The following is a 17,182-nucleotide window of genomic DNA, read 5'->3' on the forward strand; positions in this document are numbered from 1 at the left end:
TTGCGCTGGCTAGAGGATACTCGGCTGAAAAATATTTTAAAAAGTGTTGAAAGTGACAGCAAATTGTAATTCAAATTAGGAGTCATGGAAAATTGCACTATGCAAATATTTAAATTTACAATCAATGTTCAATATACCTCATGTAAAAAGTGGATTTAGTGACTAAAACCTTCCTTTACTGAAATAAACCTTCATTTGGACACACGATTGACTCACGGTTTCAACCGAAATGAGTAACGTAGACATCTGGTGACTTCCTGCTGGGCTGCTACACCAGCTCACGGATCTGTTTCTAAATCACATATTATCAGGTGTCCGAGACTCTTTAATTAGAATGCATCAACATACAGCGGAATAACATGGCCATAACTTTATATGATATGTATTAATGACTAGTTTAGAAAGTAGCAACGATTAAACTCATTCAATGCCAGATATGTCTTTTTTTTTGTTTGTTTTGTTTTTTAGGTGTCCGGACAATAATTTTCAGTACTTAAGTATTAAATCAATACTTAAATATTTAGGATTGGATGTCCAGGCTGAAAAAAAAACGTGAAAATAAGTGCCTGGCATTGAATGAGTTAATACTCAACTACAAGTAACAACAGTAACGTTCAAAAAAACACATTACAAAGGCATAACACAATCAATACTTTTGTGACAGCAACAAACCATGAAGTTTGTGTGTCTGCTATTTAGTGCATCAGAATTGTTTTGAATGACTTTCAAAATAAGAGCATTAAGCAGAAGAGCAGTGTTAGCTTTAGCAAAGCTGAACAAATGCGTGCCTCTCCAGCTCTGTCTAAAGAAACACACATTATAGGAAGGTTATAGGCAGGGGTGCACATAATTTTTTCTCGTGGGTTACTCACATAAAAGCGAGGACATACAGTAGTCATTACTACGCACCCTTTCTTTCATTTAAAACAGTCTTCCTCAATGTCCTGCTCAGTGTTCCTCCCACATTAGCCGCACAGCTTCTGTGTGTGGACACAGCCAACCTGTGTCCTTGAGAAGTTTAATAATTCCATCAATTATGATTTGAGCGGTTCGTTCGGGACCTAGTTTAATGAATCCAAGGAAGTCAGAAGTAAATTTACAAGTAAAGTGACAACGCAAACGATCTTCTTCAGGAGAATGATACGTACCTCAGAAAGCCAGTCCTAGCGGCTTCAGTAAACAAACAAATATCCTCAAAATAGGAAGACATGGGACACGTGTGCTTAACTTCATGAAAGGAAAGGTGAAAACTACCAGATGGAGCTTGCGTTATTCCTGCAGTTTGTCTCAAGCTATTGCTAGCTATTGCTTCTCAACTAAGTTGTTTGTTAGCCATAAGTTGCGCTACATCCACATGCTCTTTTTATACTTGTCAAATTAAAGATGACCGAAAATTTTCGCAATGTTACTCACCAGTGATTTCTGTCTGGCATGCGTACCTGCGTACCAGTTATGTGCATCCCTGGTTATAGGTGCTACACTTTTGCAAAAGTAAGGTTACCAGATGCACTAACAACAGCTCGTAACCAACTAAAATGAAATCGGGAAAGGCATTTTATTCTATTTTTTTTTATGTTTTCTGGAAGACTATTTTCATTTATTTCTTTTTTTGCATTTGCATTTGTTGAGTAGTTCCTTTTTGAAAAAAGCATTGTGGTCAAACAAAAGAGAAGTTGAACGGTGATGACTCACAACTGCCTGTGGTGTGGTCTTGTCTCTCTCGCAAGCTGCAGACTTCAAAAGAGTGTTGTGTTGCACTCACGTACATCAACACCCAAGCCCTCCATTGGAGTCCCTTCAAGATGAAGTCGCTCCTCACTCTGCTGCTGGGATTTGTGGTCTCTGTCACCGCAGGTATGGCAGGAAATGAAATCAGTTATTTGACCTACAGACTTGTTTTTTTCAATCAACTCTTTTACTGCCAGAGACGGCTATATATGACAAAATCAGTTTTTGCTGCGCTGACAGCGAACAAACGAACTCATCCACTACTGTTGATAGCTATCGAAGTAAAATTTAATGCACATTTCCTTCTATTCAATCATAGTTATTTCTGTGGGATTCTTTCCCATTAAGATGTCTTCTGGTAGAATAATGAATTTGTCCCGGGGTCCTTCTTGTGATTAACTACCATGATTTGGGAGGACACTTATGTATTAGCATCAGCACACAAACGCATTTATTGTGCTGTGTTAAATTTGACTGACAGAATTGGCTTCGCTTTCCGCTTGGATTACTGTACAACATGCGGATGAGGGGACGGGAGGGGAGGGGAGGGGCGGGGCGGAGGGGGTCAATGTTTGAATGGACAGAATGTTTGAGTGGGAAAGACCCACAGGATGTTTTAAAGTCTAAATGCTGATTGGCATGTCTAACATCCAGCGGCAGGAAGACACTGGAAGGTCACTAGATCACTCAGAGATGAAAGCGAAGTTTGTTCAATGATAATGTGAATTTGAGTGACTTGATGGATCGTTTATTGTGATTTATTGTATTCTTGATATATGTCAGTAGTGTATTGATATATGTTTCAAAAGCCTACATTGTTTTGATATTTGCAGTAATGTTTAATGCACATCTGTTTTCTCTTTTCTGTTTTCTTTTTAATGGGCAGTGTGTTCATGTTGGTAGAGATATAATGTCATGGCAAAACAAATTGAATTGCCAGGAAGAGTAAAGCTAGCTGATGGCAACTGCAGCTGCGAAGACCAAGTTCAAAATAAAAGCATTCTACGAACGTTGGATTGATCTCCATGTATTAGTCGGTGTGTTTATTTTGAATTTGGTCATTGCAGCTCGCCATTACCATCGTGATGTGATGTTGTTGCCTCTTCCTCGGAAGTAAGTGCCCAGCGTAGTTACACAAAGCCAACCAAAAGTGGAGGTGTTTTTTTGGGGGGGGACATTTTATAATGATTTTTAATTGCAGTAAAGGAGAAACACATTTTGCAATTAGATTTTTCTAACACACTCCGACAGGAACAGTATAGACTGACACTTGAAGCTACAATATTAGTTTCTGAAAAAATGGCCTTGAGATATCCCTGGATTAAATCTTAGTCTACTTTCTGTCACCAAGCTGTCAGATGCACTGGGCACATACAGTATAAGAGGAAACTCACTAAATCAGTCAATAAGCTTTGTGAATCGCAGCGCGATTTATTAAATACCCAAATATGGTAAACTAGACTTGTCTCATAACTGTTTTCATACAGTTACCATATTTTTCGGATTATAATTCACTCTTGAAATCTGTTCATTCTCTCAAAAATCAAGAGTGTGCGTTATAATCGGGTTCAGTTTTTTTTTTTTTTTCCCTGAGCAGTAAAGCTCTTAATAAACCAGTGTGACCCATACATGATAATTTTCAAAAGTAGAGCGGTTCATCTTTGAAGACTTTGTGTTATTCTCCTGTGTGCCTTCTAGTCAGGAAAAAACGACATTTAAGATAATCATTTGAAAGTTGTATAACAAGAATTATGGACCTTCTTCATTGCTAGTGGAGTGGAGGCGTCCGGTAATCTGGCTCAACTCAAAGAAGGTGTCAAGTCCAGAGGTGGTGATCAAGTCAGGCGCTCCTCTAGATCTTAGATGCGAGGGTGATGCACCTGTGAACTGGCAACCAAGGCTGGCCAAACACAGACGCTACATTTCTAAGGGAAGAGGAAATATCTCCGTTTTGAAGGTGGCACGTCCCTCGGCCGAATTCACCGGGACCTACAAGTGCTTTTACATAGGCGCCACCCAGAATCATAACCTGACCTCATCGGTTCACATGTTTGTAAAAGGTGAGCTCCGGCACATTTGTCAGTTCTCCACCTATGTCAGTGCTGTTTACGACTCCGATCCTTTGTTCTCCCTTCGCCAGATCCAAACCGTGTCTTCTGGACCAGTAGCCACTTGCTGAGGGTGGTGAAAAAAGAGGGCGAGTTTTACTTGCTCCCATGCCTCCTGACTGACCCAAGCGCCACAGACATAAGCCTCCGTATGGACAACGGCACCAGCGTTCCGCCGGGGATGAACTTCACCGTCTACCGGCACCGTGGTATTCTTATCCACAGCCTGCACCCCAGCTTCAACGCCGACTACGTATGCACAGCAAAGGTCAACGGAGTGGAGCGCACCTCCAAAGCCTTCTCCATTAACGTCATCAAGAGTGAGACCAGTGCCGAGTCAACAGAGGTCAACCTTCAAGTGAGCCTTGTTTGGACTAAATCTATCGCTTTGTCCTTTTACAGAGCTTCGCTTCCCTCCGTATGTATTTTTGGATACGGATGAATACATACGAATTACTGGGGAAGAACTGAAGATCTCCTGCACCACTCACAATCCCAACTTCAACTATAATGTTACCTGGATATACACCACCAAATCTGTTAGTATCGGGGAGTTGTTTGGGGTTTGACGAGAATTACGAGCTCATCGCGCTGTTCTCTTCAGAAACCCTCCGTAGAAGAAAGGGTCCGCTCCAGTGGAGAAAACCGCCTGGACATACAGAGCATCCTCACCATCCCTTCTGTGGACCTAGCAGACACGGGCAACATTTCCTGCATCGGAACCAACGAAGCAGGAGTGAACAGTTCGACGACATATTTGCTGGTTGTTGGTAAGCTACGCAAATTATCAGTCGCGATTCACAAAAGAGGCGTCCAGATAGTGATTGTCCTGAGTGGTGTACGCAGACAAGCCATACATCCGACTGTTGCCCCAGCTCTCCCCAAAGCTGACCCACAAGGGTCTTGCGATTGAGGTGAATGAAGGAGAAGATCTGGAGCTCATGGTGCTCATTGAGGCTTACCCCCACATTGTGGAGCACAGTTGGCAAACGCCAACGTCTCCCAGTACGTCCACACAGGAGAAAAAGCTCATCCGGTACAACAACAGGTGAATGCCATTATCATAGCTTACAAAAATCTATTCTTGGAGGGTTTACAAATGTGGGGGCTAGAGAAGAAGCGCTTTAACTCTTTCAGTGCCAACGATGAGAATTTTCATCTGGTAAAATACTTAGGTTATGTGCCAGTGACAAGAAGTTTTTTTTTTTTTGTAATACACTCATGGCCAGAACTCCCTTTTGTCAATCGAACACTGTTGTAATGTAGTCATGTACATACGCAAACTGTTATTTTGCCACCAAAAATATATTTTTACAGTTTTTGTTCATGTTTTATGAAAGGAAAGTACTGTTGAGATGTTTCAGATGCTACAAAAAAAAAACGTGTCACAAAAAATCGACTTTCCTCATTTTGTCCAAAAGAGCTTGGTGTCACTCAAATGACCTATTTTCAAACAGTCATTACTAAACAATGGCATACGGTAGAATCTTACTTTCTTTTCTTAGGTAAACAATGGAATTCAGTCTTTCATATAGTATCAACAATGTCTACATAGGCATACAATGCAATATTCTGTCGGCCTTAAAAGGTGCGTCAAAATGCTCGAAATGCTTTTTAGATAACGCTTGGCACCGAAAGACTTAAGCCAATAGGACAAAAATGTGTGTAGTAAATGATTACTGAAACGAGAGAATATTTTCATTAGGAATTGCATGTGGAGGCTGAAAGGCTGAATGAAAACCATTAAAGCATGTGGAATAGTGTGGAAATACTTGGCATCGTATGGAAAAATATGAATGACATGGAATGAACTGGAATCAGCTGAAAATGTTGAAGATGACATGGTTTGAATCAGTCAATTTATGTGGAAACCAGTGAATATGTAAATGTATTTAAAATTTTGCGTTTACAAATTTTTGTGAATTTGAATGATGAATGAAATGGCTTGAATGGTCTGAACATGGTGTAGTGGGAATAGTTAGAAGTTGGAATTACTAAATAGGAGATTAGACGTGACGTGCCACCACAACTACATTTTTGTAAATATACTATAGAGCTTTTCTAAATATGCAATGATATGAACTGAATAAATAATTTCACTTCAAAACACATGTTTTAGAAGCAAACATTTTGACCGTTTAAAAAATGGTGAGCATTCTAACAGTTTGCTCAATTTTGTTTCTGAATGTGGAGATGGTATTTGGCTGCTGTTCACTCCAGGGCTGAATCTAGTCCATTCCTGAAGTATAGACATGGAATGGCCTCATGTTAAGTAGAATTCTATCAAATTAATTAGAAAATACAAACATACAGTACAGCATGTTTAACAAATTAAAAACCAAATGATATTTGCCCTCCCCAAGCAGGCGCTGCAAAGTTGCAACAATGAAATGAGAATCCCTCAACTGTTATTTTATGAGCATTTTTTTTTACTCAGAAGTTTAGGGAAAAAAAGAAACTTAATTTTAACGTGAGAGGGTTAAAGGAAGTCATGTTCCATACTGATGTGGAAGCTCACTAGTTCTAAAGTAGTCACAATGAAATTGCCCTTCCTTTTTCTGCTCATCAGATACCACGCAACATTGCAACTGAAGAGAATGAATTCTCTGGAGCAAGGCCAGTACACTTTCAACGCGAGGAGTGAATTGGCCAACGCTTCTATCACATTCCAAGTCCAGATGTATCGTAAGTGACATTTGCAGAGCTTTTGTTACACTCCTCGGTCCCGATTTTTTGCATCATTTCGATCGCCAATGTTTTCTTCTCAACGCCAGAGAGACCGGTTGCCGTGGTAAGATGGGAAAATGTGACCACTTTGACGTGCACGTCCTTCGGTTATCCCGCCCCTAGAATCATCTGGTACCAATGTTTTGGAATACGCCCCACGTGAGTCTCCTTGCCGAGAGAACAACAAAGTGTTGTTATTCATATTAGTGAGACAACAAATATTCTTTCATGGATGGCAGACATCCCACCCAGGAAAAGGAAATTCAAAAATCAAAACCCAGTCCCCACTGGACTATCAAGGCACACAGTATATTAAAGTACTCCAGAAGATCCATTTGTTGTTGAGCTCAAAATGATTCTTATGTCAGTAATTCATTTCATTCCTGCAATTCTTTCTGGAAGAAATGAGAAGGACTCTCCTAAATAGGATAAATGAACACATTTTCAAGTAAATTTGAACCGTACTTGAACTGTACAAAACTTCATTTTCAATTATTTTTGGACACAATTTGAACTACATTGGATGGGCTGAGCTGCCATCCATCTATCCATCCATTATTATCCGGACAAAACATCACACAAATTTCAAGAACTAATTTTGAGCAAAATTTGGAGCACATTGGATAGATTAAATACACTCCAATTTTAAAGGACTACAGTACTTTAGGACTAAATTTAATAACCAAAGTATAAGCTCCTCTTTTTGGACTAAATTTGAACCTCCTTGCATGAATGCAATACAAATTCATTTTCAACAAATTTTCCACAAGATTTGAACTGCATTGGATGGGCTGAACACAAATTTCAGCGACTATTTTTGAGCAAAACTTTGACCAAATTTGATATGTAGGTATATGGAGTAAATTTGTTTCCATGACAATTCATGGGCAGAATAAAGTCTAAGACGGATGGAACAGATTCAGCCCAAAATCCAGAAGACATCTGGTGCTCAGAGCAAAATTGCAATTGAGTGTGTTTTCTTTATTGTATTATGTAATCTGCAAATGTTCTATTAATTGTCTTTTGATGACTTCAAAACAAACACACAGGAATTTATCTTTGTGACAAAATGAAATGCACTCATTTAGACTTCTCCACAGCTACACTTCCCTCTCCAGGTGCCTCGCTACAAAATCTCGCCACAATCTAAATCGGCATCTTTTTGCATTGAGCCAGGTGCAACGAAAGCAATACTGGGCTGCAGCTGGCCACCCCCCTGCCAGCTCAGACAGTGGAGCTCCAGAGGGAAGAGTACGGGGCGGTGTCAGTGGAGAGCATTCTGACGGTAGGACCATCCAGCCGGAGGATGACGGTGGAGTGTGTGGCCTTTAACCTCGTCGGAGTCAGCAGCGACACATTTGCTATGGAAGTTTCTGGTGAATACCCAACATAAGTACCGTTAGGAGCTTGTGATTTTCTTTTGCTGAGTCACAAGGATGTGACACAAACCGCATTTGATGTTTGGCATGAAAATTTCAGGTTTTTTTTCCCTTGCAGTCATCTGCTTACTTTAGACGCTAATGTTATCTGTTTGTGACTCTAAAGACCCATTCTCATAGTTAATGCAAATTTAAGCACATTTTCTACAGCTTCCAATTCAAAGAACTGGCTTTTGTAACATGTTGCGTCACCACGACGAACTGATCTTTCTTCGGTTTTGCAGACAAACTCTTCACCTCCACTTTGACCGGATCTGCAGGAATTCTCTCCATCTTCCTTCTGCTTCTGCTGTTTCTGTTTTACAAATACAAGCAGGTAAAAATTAAGCCCTGTCAGGTTCTTCTGTGAGACATTTGTGAGAAACTAAACGCAAGAAAGAAGAAAAGGCATTCTATTGCCAGCTCATGCATGAGGAGAACGGAGAAGGACTGCACAAATACAATTCTGCTGCGTTCTAAAACAGTCTCTCCGAACCTTCTCTTTTAATTTGGTTCAGAGCTCCCTAGGTTACATTAAGGTTTCAATAAGTGCAAATCGTATTTGTTCATCTATGTGTGAGACAAAAGTGTGAAACAAATTGGAAAATTAAACAACACATTCTGTGGAGCAAGACATTCTGCAAGACATTTCTATAAATCACAAGTTGAGCATTTCCTGTTGCAAATCACACTTCAAGTGGCTCCTGTTTGCGGTTCGCGTTCAGCGACGCCGATTTGAGCTGGCCCTTCCTTAATGAAGTGTGAGACTGCATAGACTGCATCCTTTCTTGCGTCATCCTTCTTACAGAAAAGCATTCCCTCTAGAAAACAATATGTACCTTCTCAGTGCATTAATTATACCGTATTGATTGTATCAAATGTTCGATTACTATCTTGATTATTAATTATAGCTTGTACCTAATGTATAATCACTATATTTACAACTAATCCAACGAGCTCTTTAAACACAACCAAGGCTTGTTTAAAAAGTACTCTTTTTCTTCCTCTCCGAAATAGAAACCAAGGTATGAGATCCGTTGGAAGATCATTGAGGCAAGAGATGGAAACAACTACACCTTTGTTGACCCCACGCAGTTGCCCTATAATGAGAAATGGGAGTTCCCACGGGACAAACTCAAACTAGGTTTGTAGCATGGTTTTACAGAGCCCCTCTGGTGCCAGGGTTGGACCAAAAAAATATTTGCCCCTCTGTTCCCTCAATTTACTAACCTGTACCTGCAATTTACTCATCTGTTCCCTCAATTTACTGATCTGTGCCCTCACTTTACTAATCTGTTCCCTCAATTGATTAATTTGTACCCTCAGTTGACTAATTAACTTAGTTGATTCATCTGTTCCTTTAATTTATTAATATCTTCCATCAATTGATTAATCTGCCCCCTCGGATAATTAATCTTTTACCTCAGTTTACTCATCTGTTCCCTCAGTTTACAAATCGGTGCCCTTATTTTACTCACTTTACAAATGTGTTCCCTTGATTTATTAATCTGTATCCTCAGTTTACATATCTGTAACCTCGTTTAACAAACATATTCCCTCAATTTACTAATGTGTATAGTCAAACTGCTGATTTGTACCCTAATTTTACTGATCGGTCCCCTCATTTTAGCAAAGAGCTAATGATCGGTAATAAACATGGCCATGGCCGTGGAACTGACAAGACTAAATCAATTTCTCATTATGTTGTTATATATGGCCGTGTTTACTCCTGAATGCTAGCTGTTTGTTAAATTGAGAGTGCAAATCAGCTAACTGAGATTACAGGTTAATATCCTGGGGCTACATATTAATACATTATGGGGAAAAAAATTGTGAATTGAGGGTACAGATTAGTAAAATGAGGGACAACAAAAACTATTGAACAAGGTATTCTTGTCGTTTTAATGTTCAGTGTCAGAGAAGTATTAGCTCATGATTCTCAGACCAAACTTTCAGTCATGAGCAAAATGACAAAGGTTTGAAATGTTTCAAAAGTCATGACGTCAGCTCCAACTTTGCAGGAAAGATCTTGGGTGCCGGAGCTTTTGGGAAAGTGGTGGAGGCCACAGCCATTGGTCTGGGAGAGCAAGATAACGTGATGCGTGTGGCTGTGAAAATGTTAAAAGGTGTGACTGTGAATTGTTGCTCCAGAAAACAAGATTAACAACGTAATCAATATTTTCACAAGATGAATTAGCAATGGCGGACTGATGCCAGTTTTTGTGTCTCTCTTTGAAGCCAGCGCCCATTCCGATGAGAGGGAAGCACTGATGTCAGAGCTGAAGATCCTCAGTCATTTAGGACATCACAAAAACATTGTCAACCTCCTGGGGGCCTGCACCTATGGCGGTAACATGAGTCCCAAGCCAATCACCTAATACAAATGCATGTTCTGTAGACCAAGTACATGTTTGAACTGACATGTTCTTAACATGGCGCTGTTTCTCCTCAGGACCCGTTCTTGTAATCACAGAGTACTGCAGCCTCGGGGATTTACTGAACTTCCTCCGCCAGAAGGCAGAAACTTTTATGAGCTATGTTATGAACATGCCCGTCGTAACGGAGAACTCCAACGACTATAAGAACATCTGCAACCAGAAACATTTCATTAGAAGGTAGGCCACCAAGTACATTGACTGCAATGATATTGTTATTGTTTTTAGTGCTGTCAAGAGAATAAAAAATTACAGATGATTTCATTTACATCTGTAATTAGTTGATCTAGTTAATTACACATAAAGATCCCTAGGAAAAACCTTCAACCATATTTACTTTAATTCAAACACATTGTATTATTGTGGAAGATCAAAAAATCGATAAACAACAAAAAGTCATTTTCAGTCATTTATTTTCTTTAATAAATTTCAACAGACACAAGTTTAACCATTTACCTTCTGCTGTACTTGAGACTAGCCCAAAGTCTCGAAAGGAATGATGCCATTTTCTTTTGTCAATGACCGAATAAGATTTTATTTTTAAACAAAAACACAAAAATAAAACATTGTTCACCCTGTCCATGGCAGACTTGCTTAAACATAGTGCATCCTGGAGCTTAGTTTGGCAAAGAGATTTGCTACGGCTTGCTATGTACATTAGTGTCTTTGTTGCTATCATTAGCTGTGGCTGCAGTCCCTTCTGGGAGCTTTGCATTGATGCGGTAGGCTACACCTGAGCTGCTTCTGTGGTAAGCAGGCTCCTTACAAAGGATGCATATTACTCTACCTTGATCAAAGGTGCCGTCGGCGTGTTTTTTTTTAAAGTTACATTTTCCACTCACTACCACTCTTCCATTTTAACGCCTTCCTTCTGCTCCTTCACTTGCCAAACACAATGACACCCAATTAGTGTCCACGTCAGGGGGTGATTGTTTGTTTTCCAACCGCCAACAACTAAAGCCACAGGCCTGCATTAAAACTGATCCAAAGATCATACAGAAAGCAACATGAAAATATTTGATTACCGCCACTTAAAGACACTTTAACTATGACTTCAATGAATGAATCTTTTATTTTGACATCACAAATTGTTTTACCTCATGACCGTTTCATCCGACAGCGACAGCGGGATCTCCAGCGCGTCGTCGAGCAGCTACTTGGAGATGAGACCGTGTCAGCTGCCAAACAGCGAGCCATTACAAAGTAACATTGTCACACATTTGAGCTATCTTCTTGAAACAAACAGAGCGTCATTGTCTTGCTAACATGATGGGGACACATGCCTAGACGCTGTGTGCGAGGAGACTGGAGAATGGCCGTTGGACTTGGATGACATGTTGAGGTTTTCCTATCAAGTGGCTCAAGGCTTAGACTTTTTGGCTGCCAAAAATGTGAGTGTTTTTGGCACTGCTATAATTATCCAGTTGTGTAAAGTGCAATCCGAGTCTTCTAAAAGATATCTTGGAGGTGGGAAAACATTTGATGCAATGTCAAGGGTTCGCTGTTTGAATCGAGGCTGTGGAGAAAGAAGCAGGTTACACTGTTACTTTAGTACTTATCACCTGAAATAATTGATTCCTCTCAATTCTTTGTGCAATCTTTCAATGTGAACTACAATGACCAAAGGAAATTTTTTAAGCCTTGAAGTACACTTCCCGCACATTAACTTGTACAATTTGACACATTGTAATCATATTAGCACTATTGTCTATTTGCACGGTTGTTTTAATCGATCATCCATGCTTCTTGTTTACAGTGTATTCACAGAGATGTTGCGGCGCGAAACGTCCTTCTGACGGACCACAGAGTAGCCAAGATTTGTGATTTTGGCCTGGCACGGGACATCATGAACGATTCCAACTACGTGGTTAAAGGCAACGTAAGCGCACTTTTGTAAACCGCGTTGTTACTGCTGCACACTTGTTTCATGGATTGAGTGTTATGTCTGCTTGAAGGCCCGTTTGCCAGTGAAGTGGATGGCTCCAGAGAGCATTTTCGACTGTGTATACACCGTCCAAAGCGACGTCTGGTCCTACGGAATCCTCCTGTGGGAGATATTCTCTTTGGGTGAGAAGACTCATGCAACACATACCAGAACTGGCAAAAGTACTCTCATTCTCAACTTCAGTAGACATATGAAGTCTCAGACGCCTGATCAAGGATTCACTTTGGTCTCAGTCTAACTAGAGTAAAATTTGGATTTACTCAAAATAGTTGACCTCTTTTTTTGACTGAGACCAAATACTGTATACTCTCTTTAAAATAAAATGTACTGGACAATCAATATAAAGTGTGTATATTAAGATACTGATATTCTTGGTCATCACAGAGAATACTGTCAAGCTTTACATAAACAGCACTGCTAGCAATACTAAGCTAGGATCAGGACTGTAAAGAGCTGACGTTAGCCACGGTTGCTACATTTTGACCATGACTTTTGAAATGGAGTGGAATAAAAAAAATTAAACATGCAATCAATTGCAAAAATGCTGCTAAGTCCACATCATATTTTCAAAATGTAAGATAGCATTAGCATTGTAAAGACGCAAAAATTAATGCTAAACATACATGGACAGCAGAAATCACCTAACTCTGCATCATATTCCTTAATGCTAAGCTAGCATTAATGCTGTAAAGAAGCTAACATTAGACACGGCTGCTATGGTTCTAGCATGACTTATTAAAAATGAATAATTTCTGTAACACTAAATGTTACGTTAGAAATTTTAAATATTCTACATGTTTTTATATTGTAATAAATTAAAAATAAGACATTCGTGATGAACATACACGGGAAGAAGGAATGCGGCTTGAATACGCATCATTATCCAAAATGCCAGGCTAGTAATAGCATTGGAAAGAAGCTAGCTTTAGACATTTCTGCATAATTTAGTCAAAATGGATAGTCTTCACACTAAAAATGTTACCAGTTAGAAATATTAAATCATAGAAATGTTTTTGAACTGCACAATCAATTCAAAATCGAAAATGGGTGGTAAACATACATGAAGAACAGAAATTTCCTTGGTTACAGCGATTTGTTAATCAAACTCATGCAACAGGCAGGGCTGTTTTTTGTTTTGTTTTGTTATTGTTTTTTTTTCACATCACACTGACAGTTTCAACATTATATTCACACCCACGCGTATCCGTTTACGTTAACAGCATTCCGTTATGTTTATTTGAATGTGTTTGTGCCCCATCAGGTAAGAGCCCTTACCCCAGCATGGCTGTGGACTCCAGGTTCTACAAGATGGTCAAGCGAGGCTATCAGATGAGTCAGCCAGACTTTGCCCCGACTGAAATGTAAGATTTGCTACCTTTGCGTACTGTATATCTTGCAATTGGCTGCTCAGGGTAATGATTTCTGTAGACAGGTTGTGGCAAACAAGACCCTATGATGGATATACATGATTGGATGGTGAATGATAGATTGCTGTGTCAATAGCTTGAAAGTAGATAAGAATGTCAGAGGATGATTGGTGGGCAGATTGAGCTAAAGCAGGCATCCGAAAATACGGATTTGTTTTTTCCTCGTTCGTGTATGCAGTGTGAGTGTGAATGTGTACTGTTTTTTGCCGCGGCTGTCACACCACCCCGGAATAAACGTTCTGTGGAAACGGTGCGGGGTGAATGTGAGTGAGTTCTCAATCCTCTGTTGTTCGTGTGTGAGTCAGGCCTCAGTTCTGCCTGTTAGCCACATGATCGCCATGCTGGTAAGCCATGGAACTGTTATTTCACGGCAACGAAAAACAGACTCAGGCAGGGAACAAGTCTCTCTTGTCCTGGCATGTAAACACTTCCTTGTAGTTCCCCTTATTATCGTTACCGCTTTAACCCTTACATACTGTTATCTTCAAGTACATTTTGATCCAAAGTGACATTTGGCACCCTAAATTTAAAAAAAAAAAAAAAAAAAAAATATATATATATATATATATATATATATATATATATATATATATATATATATATATATATATATATATATATATATATATATATATATATATATGTAGAGAGAGAGAGAGAGAGAGAGAGAGAGAGACACCTAAAAATGCGATGATAATTAAAAAATTCCTCTTTCCACTCTCCAGATACGAGATTATGAAAATGTGCTGGAATCTGGAACCTACCAAGCGTCCAACTTTCAGCAACATCAGTCGGATGATACAACGACAGCTCGGAGAACAAAAGGAACATGAACAGGTGAGCTGAACTTCTGTTTTTTGCCGAAACACTGCACATTTCCTCATGAGGTTGACTGCTTAAAGCATTGGTTTTCCAATCAGTGTAAAAGCACCACAGGAAGGCTGGAGGTAGCAGGATTTGAACTCTGGAGCCTTTAACTGCGAGGCGGACGTGCTAGTCACTGCTCCACCGCCTTATCTAACATTTTTCCTTATGAAATACATATTTTCTATCAAACACATAAGCTAAAAATAAGTAAATAAACACGATGAACAAATATCAAGCAGAAGAAAAATGCCCCTATCAAAATACGCGGTTGTACAACTTCTTTTCGAGGAGTACAAGGAAGTGCAAAAAAAAGGAGCAGAATAAAATGCTGCTGAAGTGTCTCATTTTGGACACCGGGTGGCACTATGTAATGACAGGCAGGACAGAAGAAGTTGAAACACGAAGAAGTCATGATGTGTCGTGAATGCTAATGAAGTGTTGTACTTTCTGTGTATATATTTAGCTATTTCACACATCATCTGTGCTCAACTGACCATTGCTTGCAAAAGTAACCATTTTTGCCAATTTTTTATGTACCACGAACTAAAGGGTTTGGTCCTGTTCATTATTTTAAATCACAAAAACATATTTCTGGCTGAATTAAACCTCCATGTGGGGCGGATCTGGACCACTGGCTTTATGTTTGACACCCCTGTTTTACATCATTGATAACTAATAGAGACACACAGCACATTATAAATAAGTGACAGTTTCTTTGTTGTTTTTTTTCTTTGCATATTGGCCACCTAAATTCTGCTGGGTCCCAACAGCTGATTTACCAGAACGTGCAGCATCAGCAGCAGCCGGAGCAACCAGAGCAGGGACAGCAGGTCACGGTGGCCGAAGAGTGCGTAGAGCGTGACCCGGCGAAATGCTGCAACCACCCCCGTGAGCAGTCTTGTGACCCCCAAGAGGAGGAGCAGCATTTGATGAAGACCAACAACTATCAGTTTTGTTGAAAATCCTTGACGAACGGAGGAAAGCGTTTTCTGTGACTTCCGCTCGTCAATCAACTCAAAAGACATGAGTGCAGCAAAGAAGCATCGACGCTTTCTCACGGACTGTTTTTAGTGTAGGAAATGAATTAATCCAGAGTTCCAATAATAATTTTGTATCTGTTTTTCATTCCGCGATGTCCTCACGTAGGCGGCGGAAGGCAAACAAATGCCAACTTGTTCAGAAAGTGACCTGAGTGTTTATTATTTGTTCTTGGTTTTTTTTGTTTTTTGTTTTTTTTTTCTACTGCGTGCCGAATGGACTGTGAAGGAAGCAAAGAATGACAACGTTGTTTTTACCCTCCGCACTTTGGTCATAGCCGGAGCTCTTGTGACACCATTACAAAAACCGTGGCTTGTTGGCAACATGTGACGGCCCTACTTAAATCCAATCCATTCTCCACAGGTTCAGGACCTTACAGGATACAAGACTTCCAAAAGTGTCATGGCAACCAACGGGTTTGAGATCAACTAGATGAATAGTTTTATGCTTGACAATGTGAATGTTTCTGGAGAATTTTTACGACTTTATTTTGTGCGTTTTCTTCTAAAGTTTCATATAATCTTGACTATGGAAACACATGTAGCAGTCAGCCTACACTGCCAACTATGAAGCAACATAAGCTGTGATAGATGTGCAACATGCTCGCATGTACAGCAAATGAGTGAGATTTCTGATCATGTACTGTAAATATACAGTTTATCTCCTGATGTATATCAAGAAGTAGCTCCTTTTTAGCATTTAAGAGATTGTACAAGCTCATATTCACAAGATGTGTGGTTTTGTACAAGCGAGACAATCTTTGATTATAATAAAAGCTTTACAATGAAACTCCATTGTGAAGTTTGTCCTCGGATTTACTTTTTAATGTGTTTTCACTAGTGCGCTACAAAACTCAAATATCCTCAGAGGCAATCAGATTGCATTTTGTGTGGTTTTCATTGAAATAATCTTGCTTCTACAAACGTCACTATCGTTTTGTTTTTATGTGGCTTTCACCCTTCAGAACAGAATATGCAACCGAATGAGGCAATGCCTTTGAGTCACCTACATGACTCGGCCACCAACTCACGCAAAAAATTGGAGGCAAACACTTTTTGTTTGTGCTGTAATAAAAACAATTTATGGTGTCACCATAGAGATCATTTAGAGCCTCCAGACTTAACCAGACGGCGCCCGCCGTCCACTAAAAGTTGACTCTTTTTTTTTTTTTTAATTTGAGGTGGCACCTCACATCTTTTTCCGTAAACCAGTTTTTTTTTCACCTGAGTACCTAGTTAAAAAAAAAAAAAAAAACTTGCTCGTCTGTAAAAAAAATTACAGGGTCGTTTTTTGGACGATAATGAAATGTATTCTTTTTAAAACTGAACACATGGCCGTTTTTTTTAACCTCCACCTTAGAATATATATATATATCTCTGAAAAAAAAAACACTTAAGAAACACGCTCTTCTTTATTATAAATGCTTTTAAATAAACAAAAATATCTTGTGTGTGGACGTTTTTTATTTGTTTTTAAGAAAAAAGCAAAG

At 39.5% G+C, this 17,182-nt stretch overlaps 1 protein-coding gene across 1 annotated transcript; it reads left to right on the top strand.

Annotated features, from left to right (window-relative positions):
• The first annotated feature begins 1,752 nt into the window (after positions 1-1,752).
• csf1ra (colony stimulating factor 1 receptor, a) lies at positions 1,753-17,030 on the top strand. The gene is made up of 21 exons (XM_088431031.1): positions 1,753-1,854; positions 3,501-3,788; positions 3,869-4,156; positions 4,239-4,375; positions 4,441-4,606; positions 4,683-4,884; positions 6,406-6,521; positions 6,611-6,722; positions 7,740-7,939; positions 8,227-8,318; positions 8,999-9,125; positions 10,003-10,107; positions 10,220-10,330; positions 10,434-10,596; positions 11,537-11,619; positions 11,704-11,807; positions 12,173-12,295; positions 12,372-12,483; positions 13,623-13,722; positions 14,514-14,625; positions 15,426-17,030. The coding sequence occupies exons 1-21, from the start codon at positions 1,803-1,805 to the stop codon at positions 15,612-15,614; spliced, it is 2,982 nt and encodes a 993-aa protein (XP_088287157.1). The 5' UTR covers positions 1,753-1,802; the 3' UTR covers positions 15,615-17,030.
• The last annotated feature ends 152 nt before the right edge of the window (positions 17,031-17,182 follow it).

The sequence above is a fragment of the Hippichthys cyanospilos genome, chromosome 13, assembly GCF_059441005.1.
Source record: "Hippichthys cyanospilos isolate Australia breed blue-spotted pipefish chromosome 13, RoL_Hcya_1.0, whole genome shotgun sequence".
Lineage (NCBI taxonomy): Eukaryota > Metazoa > Chordata > Actinopteri > Syngnathiformes > Syngnathidae > Hippichthys > Hippichthys cyanospilos.